Source organism: Telmatherina bonti, assembly GCF_933228915.1.
Source record: "Telmatherina bonti genome assembly, chromosome: 5".
Classification (NCBI taxonomy): Eukaryota; Metazoa; Chordata; class Actinopteri; order Atheriniformes; family Telmatherinidae; genus Telmatherina; species Telmatherina bonti.
The window spans coordinates 32,752,182-32,770,416 of NC_136623.1; the positions used below are offsets into that span (position 1 = coordinate 32,752,182).

The 18,235-nt window shown below is 37.2% G+C and overlaps 1 protein-coding gene across 1 annotated transcript; it reads left to right on the top strand.

Moving 5' to 3' along the window:
• Positions 1-1,264: 1,264 nt before the first annotated feature.
• On the top strand, positions 1,265-17,466 carry faxcb (failed axon connections homolog, metaxin like GST domain containing b). The gene is made up of 6 exons (XM_079240008.1): positions 1,265-1,386; positions 6,410-6,545; positions 9,120-9,316; positions 12,843-13,060; positions 15,401-15,517; positions 17,020-17,466. The coding sequence occupies exons 1-6, from the start codon at positions 1,280-1,282 to the stop codon at positions 17,340-17,342; spliced, it is 1,098 nt and encodes a 365-aa protein (XP_079096134.1). The 5' UTR covers positions 1,265-1,279; the 3' UTR covers positions 17,343-17,466.
• Positions 17,467-18,235: the final 769 nt, after the last annotated feature.

Below are 18,235 nucleotides of genomic sequence, written 5' to 3' on the forward strand. Positions count from 1 at the left end.
CAGTGGTTCAAGCTCCTTAAAGGTTTTTTTTAACTGCTTTTATTTGTTTCTTTATACAAAAATAGATGTAAATAATAAATAGAATCTTTATTTTGTCAAACAAAACAAGCACATATCAGCCTTAATAGGCTTTTCCCAAAAGGAGTCTATTAGAGGAGTTTCTAAAAATATTAGAAACAAATTAAAACATTGTAGAAATTCATGGTAAGACATAGCGGTGTGACGATATGCTTTTGTCCCGATTCGATTCGATTTGGATTCTCAAAATTCTCCAATATTGGGGATTTTTGTAGACTAAAAACAACAAAATAAAAATGTATAAAGCTTTTTTTTTCTTTTTTGCTCGTCATTTTTCTTCATTTCAGTGAGGAAAAAACAACACAGTAGCTAGACCATCGTTCTGCTGCTATAATGCCCAAGTAAGAAGATAAATAAAAACAATAAAAATTACAACATTTTTTACAGTGCATTAATTTATTTATTACAAAAAATTGATTTTTTTAACAACAAAAAAAAAAAGTCAATTTTAAAATTGTGGATAAAAAAAATCCAGATTTCCATTTTTTCGATTTGATTTTCCCACCCCTCGTAAGACCTAAACGGCTATAAATTTGGTTAAAAAAAAAAAAAAATTATGGCCCTGAGATGGACTTGCGAGCTGTCCAGAGTGTACCCTGCCTTTCGCCCAAAGATTGCTGGGATAGGCTCCAGCTTCCCCACGACCCTGAATTGGATTAAGCGGTTAGGAGAATGAATGAAGGAATAAAGGAAGGAATGAATAAAAAATGTGTATAAATCAACAAAAAAATCTGGAAAGAAATGGTGTCAAACTGATGACCATTTTATTTTGAAATAAAACCGGAAGTTTGGATGCGGTGTTTACAGGTTGCGTAAGGCTTTCTGGAAGCTGCATTGAAAAAAAACAAAAAAAAAACAAAAAACAGCTGAGTGCCGAGCATCTTTCCGGGGAGGAAGAAGAGGAGGAGGAAGCACAATGTTTACACCTTCCAGTTCTCTGGATAAACATAACATCCCCGCCGCCATGCCGTAAATAATCTGTTTCCATGAAGCCGCACGGGGACCGCAGCAGGGAGGGAGTGGGCTGGTTGTAACCGAAGGAGGGAGGATGCACTGGGCTGCTGGCTTCGCTTCTTCCCGGCCGTGTGTGGTTGAACTTGGGCGGAACCACAGCCTTCCGGTCGGGTTGTGCGGCTCCGAGCAGCAGCAGTCTTTGTATGGCTACATCATCGCCTTCCCTCTGCAGGACTACGGAGGCATCATGTCGGCTTTGGGCTCCGAGTCCTGGTGGAAAAAGACCCTGTACATCACCGGGGGGGCCCTGCTGGCTGCTGCAGCCTACCTCCTACACGAGCTGCTCGCCATCAGGTAGGAAAGCACTGCAACTTTCCTGGATTGTTTGTTGTGTTAAATTTATTTACCTGTAGGTTTAAGGTATAAAATCACACCTGGCTGGGCGTCCGAGCTCTGGGTTGTGATAAAACCACAAACGGATGCTGGATTGTGAATTTCTCCGCAGATCTCGCGGTGGTTTGGTCAAGCTTTAGTCCATGTTTTCCTCCTTCCAAGGACGCGACGCGAAGAGGAGGAAAAAAAATAATATATTAAATAAATAAATAAATAAATGAGTCACGAAGTCCGCTCTCGTGCCAGCTCTCGTGCCCACACGAGTGTAAACTAAACACTCCTCTGACATTGCAGACAAGTCACAGCAGAGCTTTTATGAAATCTGTCTGGAGAAATGTAAAGCTGCCCAGAAAAGCACCTTAAAAGGTGTCAAATGAGATGCAATCGTAAAATAAAAGTGACTAACACATGCTTATTGTCTGAGTAAAGAATGCCTGCTTGTCAGCAAAGGGATTATATTTGGGCCAGGCCAGTGCCTGGGAGTAAGTACATCCTGTTACAGTGGCCTCATAGTTTCTGCTTTCCCTGCTCCCCAACCCCCCCAACTATAAGCCGTGTAACCTTGCATTTGGTGCTGCTGAATCACGTGCAGGCTGCTGAAGCTGGCCGGCATCATCTGTCCATGCCATGTGATGATGTGTTGTTGGCGCGTGGCATCAGTGAAAGGTACTGTTTATATGGCTCTTCAGGGAGGAAAGAGCACCATGAAATAAAAGAATGAGACACACAAAGGCTTGATAACAGCAGCATGAGGTTTGGAAGGTTTTCAGCACTCATAAGAGCAGGACAGTTTCAGTTTCAGCAACGCAGCTGCAGGAGTTGGGCAACATTTGATTCAGTTGTCCAAGAAAAACAACAAACACCCATAGAGCTATTCTAATTAAACATCTGGTTAATAAAATAGCTTTAAGTGTCTTACAATCCCTGCTCCTGTATATGTAATAAATACTCCAGTAACTGACAATAATAAGGTCAAGGTCAAGTTTATTTATAAAACACATGGAGTGCCGTAGAACCAAACAAGAAAAGCAATTAAAACAGATTACAAAAATTATATTTAACAAGTTGAAATGATTGTCAGGTTAAGTTGTGTTTAAAAAGCTGTGCAAATAAGCAGGTTTTTAAGTACTTGAAGCCTGAAACAGTTTAGGAGCAGCCTGAAAAGACCGTGACACCCCTGCATTTGATCATGTTTGATCATGGAATATGGAAAATGCAACAGGAGTTGGGTTAAATTTAACTGGAGCAGGTTGGTGTAGCAGCATTAAAAATGCAATTTAGCCATATTAAAGCTTTTAAAAACATGTAACATGATCTCTAATGGGATCCTACAACTAACAGGCAGCCGGTGAAACACAGCAAACACAGACATGACGCCCCCCCCCAGTCAGCATACGAACTGCTGCATTCTGAAAAGCTGCAAGTGATGAAGATGTGTCTGATCTAAACCATTATAAACCAATAGTCCGCCATGACATAGTAAACATATGCAAATTAAGCCATTTTTAGATATAATTTTACTTCTTTAATTTAGTTTAATGAGGTAAGGTTGAAAATGGGCTGTTTGGTGGTTAGCACCAAGGCCTCACAGCAAGAAAGCTGCTGGTTGGAGCCTCAGCGGTGGAGGACGTCTGAACCAGGGCTGTGATGATATGCTTTTGTACCGATTCGATTCCGATTTTTTTTTTGGGTGCCAATTCGATTTAAATTATGATTCTCACAATTCTTTGATATTGCTGATTTTTGTAGATTAAAAACAAACAAACAAAAAAAAATGTACAAAGATTTATTTTGTTAAATATTTTTCTTGATTTCAATGAGGAAAAAACAACACAGTAACCAGACCACCATTCTGCTGCAATAATGCCCAAGAAGACAAGTAAAAAGATCAATAAAAACGACAAAAATTTCAAAATGGATTATTATTATTTATTTGAAAAAAAAAATCAATTTTTTTAATAAAAAAAAATTTATTTTGAAATTGTGTTGCAAAAAATTGAAATGTTCGATTTTTGATTCCATTTTCCCACCTCTAGTCTAAACAGTGGCTTTTCTATGTGCAGTTTGCATGTTCTCCACAGTAAAATGTTGCTGTAACATCAAAAGATAAAAATAATAATTTCACATTTGTTCTGCAATTCAAAGACATAACAAACAGACAAGCCAACCTTACATCCACATTGCTGTCAGGGGAAATTAAAATAATATCAGTGTCATTTAGTAGCTGTTAAAGAAGACCTGAAAGGATTTTTTAAAAACTATAGAAAGTAAGAGTTTCCTTCTGTTCTAAGCTCTAATAAACAAAGATCCAAGTTATTGTTTTGCAAAATAAATCAGTGATGACGAGATCTTAAAATAACTTAAAACCCTTTATTAACTGCACATGATGTCTTTACAAGAGTGTGCGGCTCCATTCAGAGTCCCAGGTCAGTTTTTTAAGATCAAATGGACGGAAATTAGTGGAATAAATTCATGAATGAAAAGAAGAGCAGCAGGCGACTGATACAAGAGCTGAGACCAGACAGGGTCGGTGTGTCTGGCCAGAAAAACAGCGTCTAGCAGCCGCTGAGGAACAGATCTGGCATTATAGTATAACAGAAAGCTGCATTACATATTTTTTTTATTCGCTTTTAGGTTTTATTTATCATGATATAGTAATAAAAGGGAAGAAAAAAGACAAGAAGAATGGTAATAAAATGAGATGAATACAACTTAAAATGAACAGAACGTAACATCACCTAGGACGTCAAACCATAATGTAGAGGCAGGAAAATATGGTAAATTCATTACTGAGTCTGTAGAAGCGAAACAAACTAAATCATAATCACTCCTCCTGCATGGCTGAACGTTGGTGGGAGCGGATTTTGCTATGATGCTGTGATCATCACAACCAAACCTCTTCAAGAAGTCTTGTTGTTTGTCCCGCTGGTGCCACTGGGAAAACCTGAGCTGTGCTGCCAAACATTTTCTTGTCTTCTTCTTTTTTTTAATTTCTCCTGGAAACCTTGTGTAAAGCAACACCTCTTTTTAGTTTTTGCTTTTTGTACCATCATGGTTTCAGGTTTAAATTCAGAGTATTGACTACGACTGTAGCTAATAGTAGGTGCTGTAGTGTTTGAGTGAAAATAGGTGAACAAGGAACATATCATAAAGCAATTTGTGGAAGCTTAGAGAAGATTAAAAGTAGCTCTAAGTGCAGGCTAGAGTGTCTGAGATGCAGGACCTGGATTTCTGCAGTTTCTCTGAACATCACAGAGTCTAACATTGGACTGGATTTGCCTGGAAATCCTCTCTTGCAAACAACTGTTGAAAATTTTCTGCCATTAAATAACCTTTTCTTACTGAAGCTTGATTGACTTGAAATAGTTTGGAAATAACCTGGGAAGGGTTATAAGGCAGCAACAATCGCTTTCATGAGATAATAATTAACACATGTAAATGCTCCAGACCAGCAAAATGCCCATTCTTGTGCTTTTACAGAGACGCTGTCCCTGATTATGATCAAATAATTGAGAGTATTTGATCTGCAGCAACTGTCTGCTGCCGCCTTTATGTTTCCTAAAGAAGCAGTGAAGACGGCTCTTTGCTTTTTAAACACTGCTCCTGCATCCTGTACGTTTGGTGCACATTTGTTTTAACATGTTTTCGCTGCTTCACATCAGCAGTGGGAGGATTTATAACAGGCCTTGTTCAGGAGAAATGTAATTGGGTTCATGGATGACTGTGGTGGGATCAGGAACACGAGAGTGAAAATAAAATTTCTGACTGTTTTTGCCCTTTTGTGATAGTTTTTTTTTTTCTTTTTTTTTTTTTTAAGGCATGAGTGCTTTAAGTCTGCAGACAGACAGTGCAGTGGGGCTGCATGTTTACTCCAAGCTGGAACGATATGATGACTCATTTACTCCGCAAGTCCAAATCCATCAGAAGCTAATTACACCACTCAGCTGATAAACTGGAACAGTCACAGCGGTTTTTTTTCCATTCAATAATTAGCCATTTTTTTTAGGTTGCTTTTGTTGTAGTTAGAACTTTAAAAAGACTTAATGATTCAGATAAATGTCAGATGATGAGATCACTAAACAACCTTTTATTTACAGCTACAGCATGGAGTGTAGTCAGACTAAATGTAGATTTGGAAATTCTTTGAGAAATATTGAACTGAAAGTGTCTCTCCAATTTTAAAATCAAAATTTGTTGGCAAGTCATAGTTGTGTAAAAATACCCAGAGCCCAGGGATGCAGCGACTCGATGCTGTGGCATCATACTGTAATAAACTGCAGGTATGCCCTGTTTTCTGCTCCGATGCTGAGTTATGTTTGGTTTTTCTCTCATCAAACTCACTGACCCAGAAAACAAGCAGGAACTCCGACCGCTCTCGGCCAGGTTAGTTTATAAATCAGTTTTTTTAAAAGAGGAACTCGGCTGCTGCTGTTTAAGTTTGCAACGATGCTGGATTTGATTTGCACTTTTTTCCTGGCTGACGTCAACGCAGTTATCAGGGTTAAAGAAAAACTCTGCAGTTTCAGCCGTCATGAAAAACACAACATATACAGAACACATTTTCTTCTTTCCTCTTATTTTATTTGATTTTTTTCATTTATTAATTAATTAATTAATTTTTATTTCATTTTTATTAAATATTTTATTGGTTTTTACCTGTTTATTGTGATTTATTTTAAGTTTATTACTTTGTATGAATTGATATTTTATTATTTTAGTAGTGTAGCATTGCAGTACTTTGGAAACTGTTTACGTTTATATAATATGCTATATAAATAAAGTATATATATTGGACATTAAAATCCATTTTAGTGTCATGCAGTTTATTTCACCTACTTGGAGTTATATATTTCCACATAAAGCCACCGTTACTCACATAATGTCTTTTTATCCAAGCTTTGTATGAAATAATAGCTAACAAAACAAAGCAAATACAGACTCTTTCATTGAGTACATGCTTTTCTCTATGTCTGCTGTTTTGTAGGAAGGAGCAGGAGCTGGACTCTAAAGACGCCATCATCCTCCATCAGTTCTCCAGACCAAAGAATGGCGTTCCCAGCCTTTCTCCCTTCTGCCTCAAAATAGAAACATACCTGCGCATGGTGGATCTGCCGTATCAGGTGACAACAGAGAGCTGTAATGCTTGTTGCTGTGGGGTTTCTACAGAGGTCATTCCTGCTGGTAAAGCTTCAGTTTCTCCAGGCTGTTTTTTGTGTCATTGAACACATGTTCTATTTTTTGCACATAATTTAAAACAACAATACAAAATGTGTGAATTTTTATACAGATTACAGGTAGAATCCTCTCAGTTTTAGGGGGGGTGTACATTTGTATCCCCAACACAGAAAAGAATGAAGATTTAATTTGTATTTAATTTGTACATTTTATTCATATCCTACACAAATCTACAAAGGCTGTTTTCCCAGAGGAGCAGTGTTGATGTTCAACGGTTCACGTCACATTGGAAGGTTTTCTGCAGGAGTCACACTGCTGGAGAAACGTCTGTTTGGTTCACACCAAGAGGAGAATGGTGGATGGAGGTCCTTGATGACTGGTTCTGTTTGATATTAATACTCCATGTGTATGAATGCATCCAGATTAATGTAAAATAATACGGAAGTCAGCAGGAAAGAGTTTGAAGCAGCAGCTTTCACCTTAAATGTTCAATGCTCTGACTTTGCTGTTTTATTCACACATGAACACATTTGCTGATCTTCCCAGGAAGCTGGCTGGAGAAGATCTGCAGACGTTACATTCTCACTTTCAGCAGAACTCTCCAGAACTTGTCTAGAAAAAAATCAGAGCTGCAGGGAATCACTGAAACTGAGTAAAGCAGGAGCTGCAGTGACATTCTAGCTATCTGAGTTTCTGCACATATGAAAAGATGATGCTATAAAATCTGATTGAACATGTAAGATAACAATCACATATATTTACAGCCTTGCAAAACTCGCTTTGGATTGTTCTTGTTTTGTTACCTTTGAACATGAAACTAAATAAATTTGTGGGAGTTTATATAATTTAATCGAAGCAGAATGTTCACCACTCTGAGGATGTGATGGACTTCTAACAGTGACACTAGAATAAGAAGAAATACAGAGGTATTTCTTATAAAAGTTGCTAAAATCGAATAGAAAAATCAAATATCAGGATTTTTTGCTTTACAATTTTAAAATAAATTTTTTTTGTTAAAAAAATCTATTTTCTTTCCAAATAGACAAAAATAATCCGTTATCAATTTCTTTTATCATTTTTATTGTTTTTATTGATCTTTTTACTTGTCTTTTTTGGGCATTATAGCAGCAGAATGATGGTCTGGTTACTGTGTTGTTCTTTCCTCATTGAAATGAAGAAAAATGACGAGCATAAAGAGGTTTTATACATTTTTTGTTTTTAATCTACAAAAATCAGCAAGATCGAAGAATTGTGAGAATCACAATTTAAATAGAATCAGCACCCGAAAAATTGGAATTGAATCAAATTGAATCTGGACAAAAGCATATCGTCACAGCCCTACTGTGATATTTACAGCTACCCTTTTTTTTTTTTTTTTTTTTTTTTTTTTTTTAAAGGAATATCCCTACAGCTTAGACATATTTATCTTCTGGACTTTTTGCTAATCTGCCATGGTGACCTGTCCAGAGTGAACCCTGCCTCTTGCCTGCTAAATCTCCACCTTCCCTGCGACCCTGAATTTGGACCAAGCAGAATAGAAGATGAATTAATTTTTTGCTCCTTCCTCAGAACTTAAATGGCTCCTTTAAAGATGATGAGTTCTGCTGGTTTAGGCCAATATTTAAGTCCACAAGAAGATTTCTCCATTTCTCCATTTCTAAAGACCCTCCTCCACCCTGCCTATAACCCGCAGAATGCTTCAGTGTAGACTGGTTTGAGCCAAACTGGTCCAATGGAAACACCCTAGTCTCTCCAGTGGTGCATTAGAAGTCTCTTAGGGTCCATCTGGAGCCCTTGTTATCACTTTGATTCATGACGTTGCTTCGTCTGGTTGTCACTTCTTGGCAGGTTTTCACCATACTGTTTAAGCACTCTGTTTTATGTGCAATCATATGTGTGTGTATATGTAGTCCTAAAGTTTCACTTTGTAATATTCAGAGGGATCTATTAGCAAAAATGCAATCTAATATTTATTATTATTATGTTTGCTGCTTATAGAGTCCTGTGAAAAAATGAACAACTGTGTTGGCAATGAGCTATAAATATGTCACTGGTATTATTCTTCCAAGTCTACCATGTTGCTCTGCTGTGTTTCTCTTACTAAATCCTGATACTATTAAGTTGGTTTAAAGGAACTTCCTAATATTATTATATAGATAAAGTAATTTAAAGTATTTATAGCCAAAGAATAAACATAATTCCTCAAAATCTTTGAGGAGTCCTGCTTGAAGAGTATTTTTGTCCATCTTTAGATTGATCTATTTTAATTCTTTTAAGGGATGTTAGTCGGTGTTTTGCTATTAAAGGCAAACCTTTTCCTGGTAAAGGTCTCTATGGTGAGTTTGTTGCCTTATTTGTGTGTGTAAACGGTGTAACAATGAAAGTCATAAATCAATGCAGCAGACATCTTGATAATCAGACTTTTAGTTTCTTTGTAGCAACATAATTTAACAGCGACAAAAGTGCTTTAGTCTTGTAGAAATGTTTCCATAAACTCAAATGAAGCTCTTTCTCTGCAGAACTACTTTGATGGGAGGCTGTCACCCCAGGGGAAGATGCCGTGGATCGAGTACAATCACCAGCAGGTGTCTGGTTCGGAGTTCATTGTGGACTTTCTGGAGGAGAAGCTGGGAGTCAACCTGAACAAGAACCTCACCCCTCAGGAAAGAGCCGTGTCCCGGGCTGTCACCAAAATGGTTGAGGAGCATCTCTACTGGTGAGGGACTCACCTAAACAATTTACAGCTGTATCTTTGGATACCGTTTGAGAAGTGTAAATAGAAAACTACAGTAATAAATAGTCTGACAGGCAGAGTGAAGTCTTACTCTGAAATGATTAAATGCAACTGGATTCGTTATCTAACTGTTTTGAAAGCATATGTTATGAATTTACATTAATATACATATTTTAATGATACAATAACATATTAGAAGCCACTTACAAAGAGAAAATAAATGTTTGTGTCTATCTGTTATCAATACTATGCTAAGCCGTCGACCTGAATTTCACTGAACAGTGTGTAGAGGCGGCACATGGGCCTTAAATAATCCTTCACATGTTGATCATTTTACACAATTTATTTAAAGTTACATAACAGGCACAGTGGCATTGTTATCATGCTTGGCAGAAAATGTGTAGTATCGCGGCTTCTTCGACTTTATTTCAGCATTAAGTATGCTGCCTTTCAGCCAAGGCTGACAATAAACGCACCATCCCTGCTGAGATATCTGCCATCCTTCACAGTGGTGACTCACTGCAATCCCACCGGGACAGGCATGCTAGCCTGCTGCTGCTGTTAGCAAATTGTTTTCACCACTACCACCCTCTAACAGAGAGCGGCTCGGAGTGTTTTCCATTACCTAAAAGCTCTATTTATCTTCCACCCTTCCTTTCACATACAGTAATCTAACCCTGAAGGATCCAGCGCCATGCAGCCTGTTGTCCTTTATTTGGCATTGGCAATGTCAGGACTTACTTTGAAATAAATTCTTGGGTTTTACGCCTAAAATAAAACGAATATGTATGTATATGTTTAGAAAATACAGTAAATGTGACTCATATAATGTCAATATGTGTAATATGTGAGATGCAAACAAGGAATTTCATGAGGTGTCTCTGAAGCAGCAGAGGTCACTGATATAACCCACTTTCTCCCTGCTCTTCTTTCTCTGCCGCTCCATCCGCCTCGCCATGTTTAGACCCACATGAAGCCTTATTGATTGAATTATTTATGTCAGAGAAGGTCAGTGTGCCAGCTAGCTGCTCTTTGTGTGATGAGGCAAGCAGCAACACTGAAACACATTGATCATCGTTCTGCTTATTTGAACAACAGAAGACAGGAATCTGATCATCTTTATGAGCTATTTCTGTAACTGGGAAGTTACATGTTTTAAAAGATGGTCAGAAAGAAATTATTCCTTTTCAAAACATATTTTATCTTTAATATTTTGTCTTAACGCCACAGTGGTCAGCATCATTATATTAAAATGAGCTAAATAAGGTGAGATGAGATGGTGTTTGGAACTGATGCTCGCATAGAGAATCATCTTCTAGCTGCAATCTGGTCAACATTTAAGCTTTCTTTGATTGCTTTTAGCTAAATAAGGCAAGTAAAAATAAAACATTTGGACACAAACAGTGTTTTTCCTCCAACCTTGTTAGCATTACCCATAAGAAAACAGCAAATAAAAAAAGTTATAACTAGCAAACAGTGTAAAAGTTCGTAAAAACCAATTGTTAGTTTAGTAAAATTATTCATCACCTAGAAGCTAACAGAAAATTGTTTGCTAGCACATCAGTAATATGAAGGTTCTTTACAGATTCACACTGCTATTTGTGTGTAATTATAAATGAATGCTGTTTTAAACTAGAAAAAAGTCTGAAGCTATTTTGGAGATTTAAAATCACACAGAAAACTGAGCAACATTTACGATGTTACATTTCTCAAGTCGGGTATGTCTAACAGCCTGACACTTCATAAAGATTACTATAACACTATTTTAGTCTCACATGTTGGCTATAAACACAATGTGGATGTGTTTGACTTACTGGTTTGAGGACTACTGTTTTGAAGCACAAATTTGTCACACTGTCAAAAGCAACAAACACAGAATGGACCTGACAGAACACATTTACACATTGCAAGTTTATTGATTGTAGCAGCCCCAGTAGATTATATATTAACTTTTAATATAGTTTAGATTGCAACTTATAAATGCACCATCAGGAAAGCTAATAGTGATTTAAAAAAAAAAAAGTGCTTATTTGCACTGTAACTTTGTCTGGTTTACATAACTATTCAGTCTTTAATTTAAGTCTTTCACTGTTCATTAGTTTCAGCTTGACTTTCTGCTGAGGAACCAGAGGACTGCTGACTGAAGACTGGACATCTTTACGGTCATATCTAGGTTTTTATGTTAACTGAGAAGGCCAAACGTATTCTCCTACTAAGTAGTAAATAAGTAAATAGTAGATAAACTGAGTGTAAAAAGGCGCAGCAGCTTAATCTTGTGAAGTGTCTACACACACATGGAGCTTGGCTAGAAAAACATCAACAGAGCTCAGATGGCAGTCTGGATACATGATGACTTATCTTCATTAATAACATCAGATTGTAAAAATACCGGTCTTTTATGGCTATAGATATTAAAACCTGTAATATTGACAAACAAGGAGATGCACAGACTCTTAAGTTGGAGCAGATTGGAGCAAAGGGGGATTTTGAAACTGGAAGATGGACTTGTCACACAAGGCATAAAGAGATGAACCACTTTGAGATAAATCTCTACTTGACGTCAGGATGGCTTACGGTCTTGCTCAGGTTTTCTTTTTGAAATGAACCCTAATTGAAATCATTTCAGGAGGTTCTTTTCTCTAAGCATCATTTGATGTCATGAAGGACACAAACAAGCTAAAAAAGGATATTTCTTTTTTCCAGTCTTAATCCATATCTTAATATCTATAATTTAATCCACATTAAAACTCAAGTTTGACCATGAGATCATTTAACAGGTCTCAGTTAAAAAGTTGCTAATATGACTAATTCTGCTGCAGTTTAGACGCAGTTGGATTGAAGAACCATGACATGATTATCACCGGCTGATTTAGCACAGTCTCATGTTTTAGAGATTAGATATGAATGAAATCAATCTGTTCTTTTTACAGAAATAGACGGCTCCACATTTTGCAAATTCAACTTGAACATTTTCATGTAATAATGAGGAGCTGAATATAAGATGTGTCTGGGTATTTATCGGACAGTAGTGTGACTGATGGCTGAGCTGTGAGACTGAAGCAATGGTGCACTTTTATTGATTAGAATGAGGTTAATTGTCAGTGTAAGACTGAGTTGTCATCTGTGTCCTTGCATTTTATTTTTAACTGTTCTTTTTCATGTATCTCTTACTTTACCATTTTATTGTTATTTTATTTTCTTAAGCTGTTTTCATTCACTTGCTGTTTCTTTACAGCACTTTGGTCAGCTGCATGTTGTTTTTAAAGTGCTTTATAAATAAATATGGTATGGTATGGTGTACATAATGCATTATTTCTGGTAAGAAAAAAAAAAAAAAGACGCACTGTCTGAACTTGTGAATAAATATATTACTAACAAAACTCTTTATCAGGCATTACCGCCAAAATGAATGAATGGAAGATATTAAGTTTTAGAAGTGGGATGTCTGGTTTGGAGAGGTCAACGTCTTATGTCAACTTGTGGTTGTCTGCTCTGTGTCTTCCCTCAGGACCATAGCTTACTGTCAGTGGGTGGACAACCTGGAGGAAACCCAGAAGCTGCTGTCGATGAGCGGGCCTCTCAGCGACACACTGAAGTGGCTTCTCAGCCACCTGAATGGCAGCATGGTGCGTAGGGAGATGTACGGCCATGGCATCGGACGCTTCTCCAAGGAGGAGGTCTACACACTGATGGAGAAGGACATGAGGACGCTGGCAACTCTGCTGGGTAAAAAGAGGTCATACCTTTCCCCAAGTCTAGATAGGTACAGTCTGAAAAGGTTAACTGTGGTGGTGCTGGAAGTTATCGTCCAGATGGGAGTAAGCGAAGGAGAAAAATGTCTCTTATCTGTAGTGTAAGGGTCTTGTTTCAAGCCAACTTGGCCCTAATGAGAGTGAAAAGTATTACTGGGCTAATGTGGGCTGGTATTTATAACTGGTATACGGCTAAGCCATGTCGCACAGCAGCTTTTATGTTCCTCACAGACAGCAGGCTAAAGATTTATATGTACTGACATATGCCAGCGCTGAAACATCACTGCCCTCCTGTTTCCATTAGAATTTTATGGCGGCTCTGACGGATATGAATGGAAACGGGAGAAGATCTGGATTTGAGCCAAAGTGAATATCCGTGTTCAGGTGGAAACAAACTGTCAGGTGGAGGACAGAAAAGAGCTTTGTATTGATCTGTTTGTGGCGCTTTTAACAAATGACCACTCGTGATGAAATGGAAAGTCATTTCAAAGATCGAGGGTATCGGCACACCACCGTCATATTTTGTCTGCTCCACGAATGCAAGAGATTTTCGTCTAAAATCTGTCATTGGTGCTGCTGTTTCTTGTTTGAACAAACAGCTATGAGGGATTTGTTTTATGGAGGTGCACTAAACCATGAGAAAGAGTTTGTACACAGCGTCTGTGTATTTTTTTTCCCTTTGGTTTATTGGAAATGGCTAAAAATCAGCTTTATGATCGCTGTCAGGTCTGTGAGTAAAGTGTCACTTAATAGTCATTTACATCTGTAAATTAAATACCATGCAGCATTTGTGGTCATTTAAAAAAAAATATATATGCCCAATTTTATTTTAAAAATATGTTTATGTTCAAGTTGAAAATGATCCACATAAAAAAGTCAAACTAATCTGATTAGTAAGCTAACAACAATGTAATACACCTAAAGACGATGTCAGTGTGAGTTAATAAGTAAATACTTTAGCTACAATGTTTAATTGATACACAGTCTGATAAGACAATTAATTATTAAATAGTTTATTAAATTAATGACTTAATCATGTTTGGGAAACATGTAATATACAGTTGTGCTCATATTTATTCATACCCTTTCATTAAAGAAGGAAAAAAACGGCTGCCTGTAAAATAAGCTGAAATTGACTAAAGTAAATAATAAATAAAAATTTTATGAAAATCATTTTATTATTTTCTAATTCTGGTTCAATAGAAATATTTTTTTTAGAAAAAAGCAAACAAATAAGATTTATTACATATTCCATCACTCATAAACTATTATTTAGTTGAACAATCCTTTAATGTTTCCGCTCCAGTCAGGTGTTTTCTGTTCCTCTCAGTCAGACTTCTGCACCTGTTGACAGGTATTTTGTCCCACTGTTCAACAGAAAAGTCTCTAATTTGTCCAGGACACATTTGTTTGTTTGTTTGTTTGTTTTTCTGTCTTCAACTTTATTAAATGCAAAACAGTTTCTGATATTACAACATTATATTTGTGCAAATCTTGAGTTATTGTTCCTTTTTTAAGTCTCCAGTTATTTGAGTGACTGTTGTAAATTCAGCCTTTTTTTAAAAGGTGGAGTATGTAAGATTTTCAATATTTTCTAAATAAATTAACTAATAAAATAACTACAATCATAATTAGTTTTTTTTAACATCTAGGTTTTTTTTTTAACATGTATTTGATGCGTTATTAAATCACAAGTTTAATCAATGACAAATGACAAAAAGCACTTTTTTTTACTGGTAGGCAAACATTTAAGGAGGCTCTTTGTCATTAATTAAACTTGTAATTTAATAAAACATCAAATATGGACAGACTGGAACCTACTTTTTAAAAAAAAAAAAACTATCTAATTATGATTGTAGTTATTTTTTTAGTTAATTTATTTTGAAAATATTGAAACTCTTACATACTTACCTTTGATGAAAGTGGATGAATACATATTAGCACAACTGTATATATTAGCTCAAATTAATGACTCAGATGATCGAAATACAAAACTGAAAGAAAGCTCTGACTCTGATGAATAGATTTCAAGTAAATATATTAGCAGCTCACGTGTACGACTACAAAATTCTTCTGCCACTCCAAGCGTTGTAATGATGTGAAATTACTTTTACTTATTGTTATGTGGATGTTAAGTCTACGCCATGGTTTACAGCCTTGACATGGAGATGAGGAAGTAAACCACATGAAAGGTTTGTGGGTTCACAGTTACCAACTAGTCTGACTTTTCCCAGTTTGACATCCTTCTTTTCTGGTGGCGCTTTGAGATTTTATTTTCTCTCATGAAACTTTCTGTTTGTTTCTTGTCATGCAGGCGATAAAAAGTACTTCATGGGCTCTAAGATGTCAACATTAGATGCCACGGTGTTTGGGCATCTCGCTCAGGCGATGTGGACTCTACCTGGGACGCGACCGGAGCAGCTCATCAAAGGTCAGGGTATATTAAGGATTTTTACATAAGTGACCAAAAACAACACAGACAGATGCTAAACATTGTGCTATTATGTTTTTAGTCTGTGGTGTTAACTGTGTGTCTTTGATATGTGTATACCTGCCATTAGCAGCATGCAGACACATACAAAAATGTTCAAAAAGTATATTTTATCGACGTACACTATTTTTTAGAAATATTATGTACACAAAGTCTGATTGGAGGTATGTAACACGCTGCTTTTGTTGCTAGTTTGCTCATTTTAAAAATTTTATTAAACGAAAAATACTTTTTTAATCCCCAAAGGGAAATTCAATATTGTCGCAGATAATTGTTAATTAGATGAGGTTTTGTTCTGGAGGCACAACACTTAACTAAGATGGCTGTGGAATGACTGATGGCGCGACATCCTACTTTCCTCCACTGGTAGTTGCATGCATTGCCTTCACTGGGGTGATTGACTGTCTGACAAAGTTAAACCTATCAAGCTAGTAATTTTTTATTTTATTTATTTATTTATTTTTTTATTGAGCACTAGTGGTACAGGGTGTGTAGAAATAGTAATAGTAATAGTTTTCTAATAGTAATTCCCCACCCTAGAACATAGGGACATCCACAGTGATAAGGACTCTCATGAATATACAATATGTACATATACATGTAAGAAAAAACAAAAAAGTGTTAAGTTTGGGTTTATCACAGCTAATTTTGTGCACTGCGCACAGATGATTGTCACAGATACAGATGCATAAGGAGCCGTTAAGTGGTGCTAAGCAGGTAACATTTTAAGTTTACCCAAGTAAGACAGTACTGAGTAGCTAGTATTTTCAAGGCCTGCTCTCATTCATGTAGCGATTGGTATATTTTTCTGCCACTAGATGGCAGTGATGTTCTACAGCAATGCAGCGTTTCTTCGCCTTTTATCCTTTAAAGGTGGAGTATGTAAGAGTTTCAATATTTTCAAAATAAATTAACTAATAAAATAACTACAATCATAATTAGATAGTTTTTTGAACATGTTGGTTCCAGTCTGTCCATATTTGATGCGTTATTAAATTACAAGTTTAATTAATGACAAATGACAAAAAGCACTTTTTATTTTTTTTTTTACCGGTAGGCAAATATTTAGGAAGGGTCTTTGTCATTAATTAAACTTGTAATTTAATAACACATCAAATATGGACAGACTGGAACCAACATGTTTAAGAAACTATCTAATTATGATTGTAGTTATTTTTTTAGTTAATTTATTTTGAAAATATTGAAACTCTTACATACTCCACCTTTAAAAGTATCAAAGCAAGAGGATTCTTTGTTTTAACGCATGATTTCTGATCAAAGTGTTCACATGAAAGAGAAAAGACAAAAAAATCCACATCTGTATCAGACTTTCACGGCTTTCCAGCAGCTGTGAGACTCCCTGCTGGTTGTAGTTTTATCTGTAAAAAAAAAAAAAAAAAGCCCAACAACACATGAACTTCCTGTGTCTGATGTCTTCACAGGAGAGTTGATAAACCTGGCCATGTTCTGCGAGCGGATGAGAAGGAAGTTCTGGCCCGAATGGTTTGTGGAGGTGGAGGATTTCTATTTCGATGGAGACAGTGAGAGCAGCAGCGGTGAAGGCTCCCCTGTCGGTCTACTGGACTTTGGTCTCTTCTCCAGGACTGACACACTGGACGACAGTGACAACAGCAGCCACTCTGCTGGACGCTCACAGACACCCTCCCCCGAGTCTGATCACTCGCTTTTTGACTCGGACATGGGCACGGGTTCTGACAATGACACTCAGCTTAAAGAGGAGATTATGCCAGACTTAGAGATTTGACTTGTCACTGGCTGACAGATAAACGCTGACAGGGGATAGTCTTTGCCATTTTTGCTGATTAAGTGTGGCTGAAAACAACCAGCCCAGACAGCAGCTCGCACATCTGGAGAAATTTTTCCAGCTGCTCCACCTACTACACCCAGCATGTTTCAACTTCCCAACAGACAGACTGGGTGTTTATATGCAGAGGAGACAAACTGACCCTCGTAATTACACACATGCTACTGTATCTTCTGTCCTCTCCTCTATTGTCGGGACCATCCTTGTGGTGGCTCCTCTTTGCCTTATTTGTCTCATCCTCAGATCCAGAAGTTGCTACGAGGTTTGCACAAAGTCAATGTCTGAATGCACCAAAAGTGCGGCGAAGAAGAAAAGACTGCTGCAGACAAGACAGGTGGCACTTCACTAGCTATGAAATGATGCAACTAATCACCACTCTGCCATGTGTCATAACACAGAAAACCCATTCAAACAGGTGGCAATTGATCATGTGGCTAAAAGGGAACAGCTGCCGTCTCTGTTGTTTACATTCCGTGTGCTGAATAGTAAACACAGATGACATTGAGTGTCACTTCATGTCCTACATTGATCCCTGTGTCATTTCCTTGACGCTGCTGTGTGTGGAGAGAATCTGTATGATTATGTGGTGTCAGAAACGTAGACATGTGGGTCTGTTAGATAGAAAGCAGGACGAAAGATGAGCAGATTTGTGCCTCTTTCATTTTGCAGTTCTCTCTATTTAATCTTCAGCGAGTAATTATCTGTTTGCACTTTGTTGTTTCTGAGTTTAGTTTTTTCATGACTAGTTGCAGCACTTGTGGTGCGTGTGCAGAGGTGTAGTTCTCATATTCAACCAGTAGATGGAGTCAGAAGTCAACCTGGAGTCCTCCCTG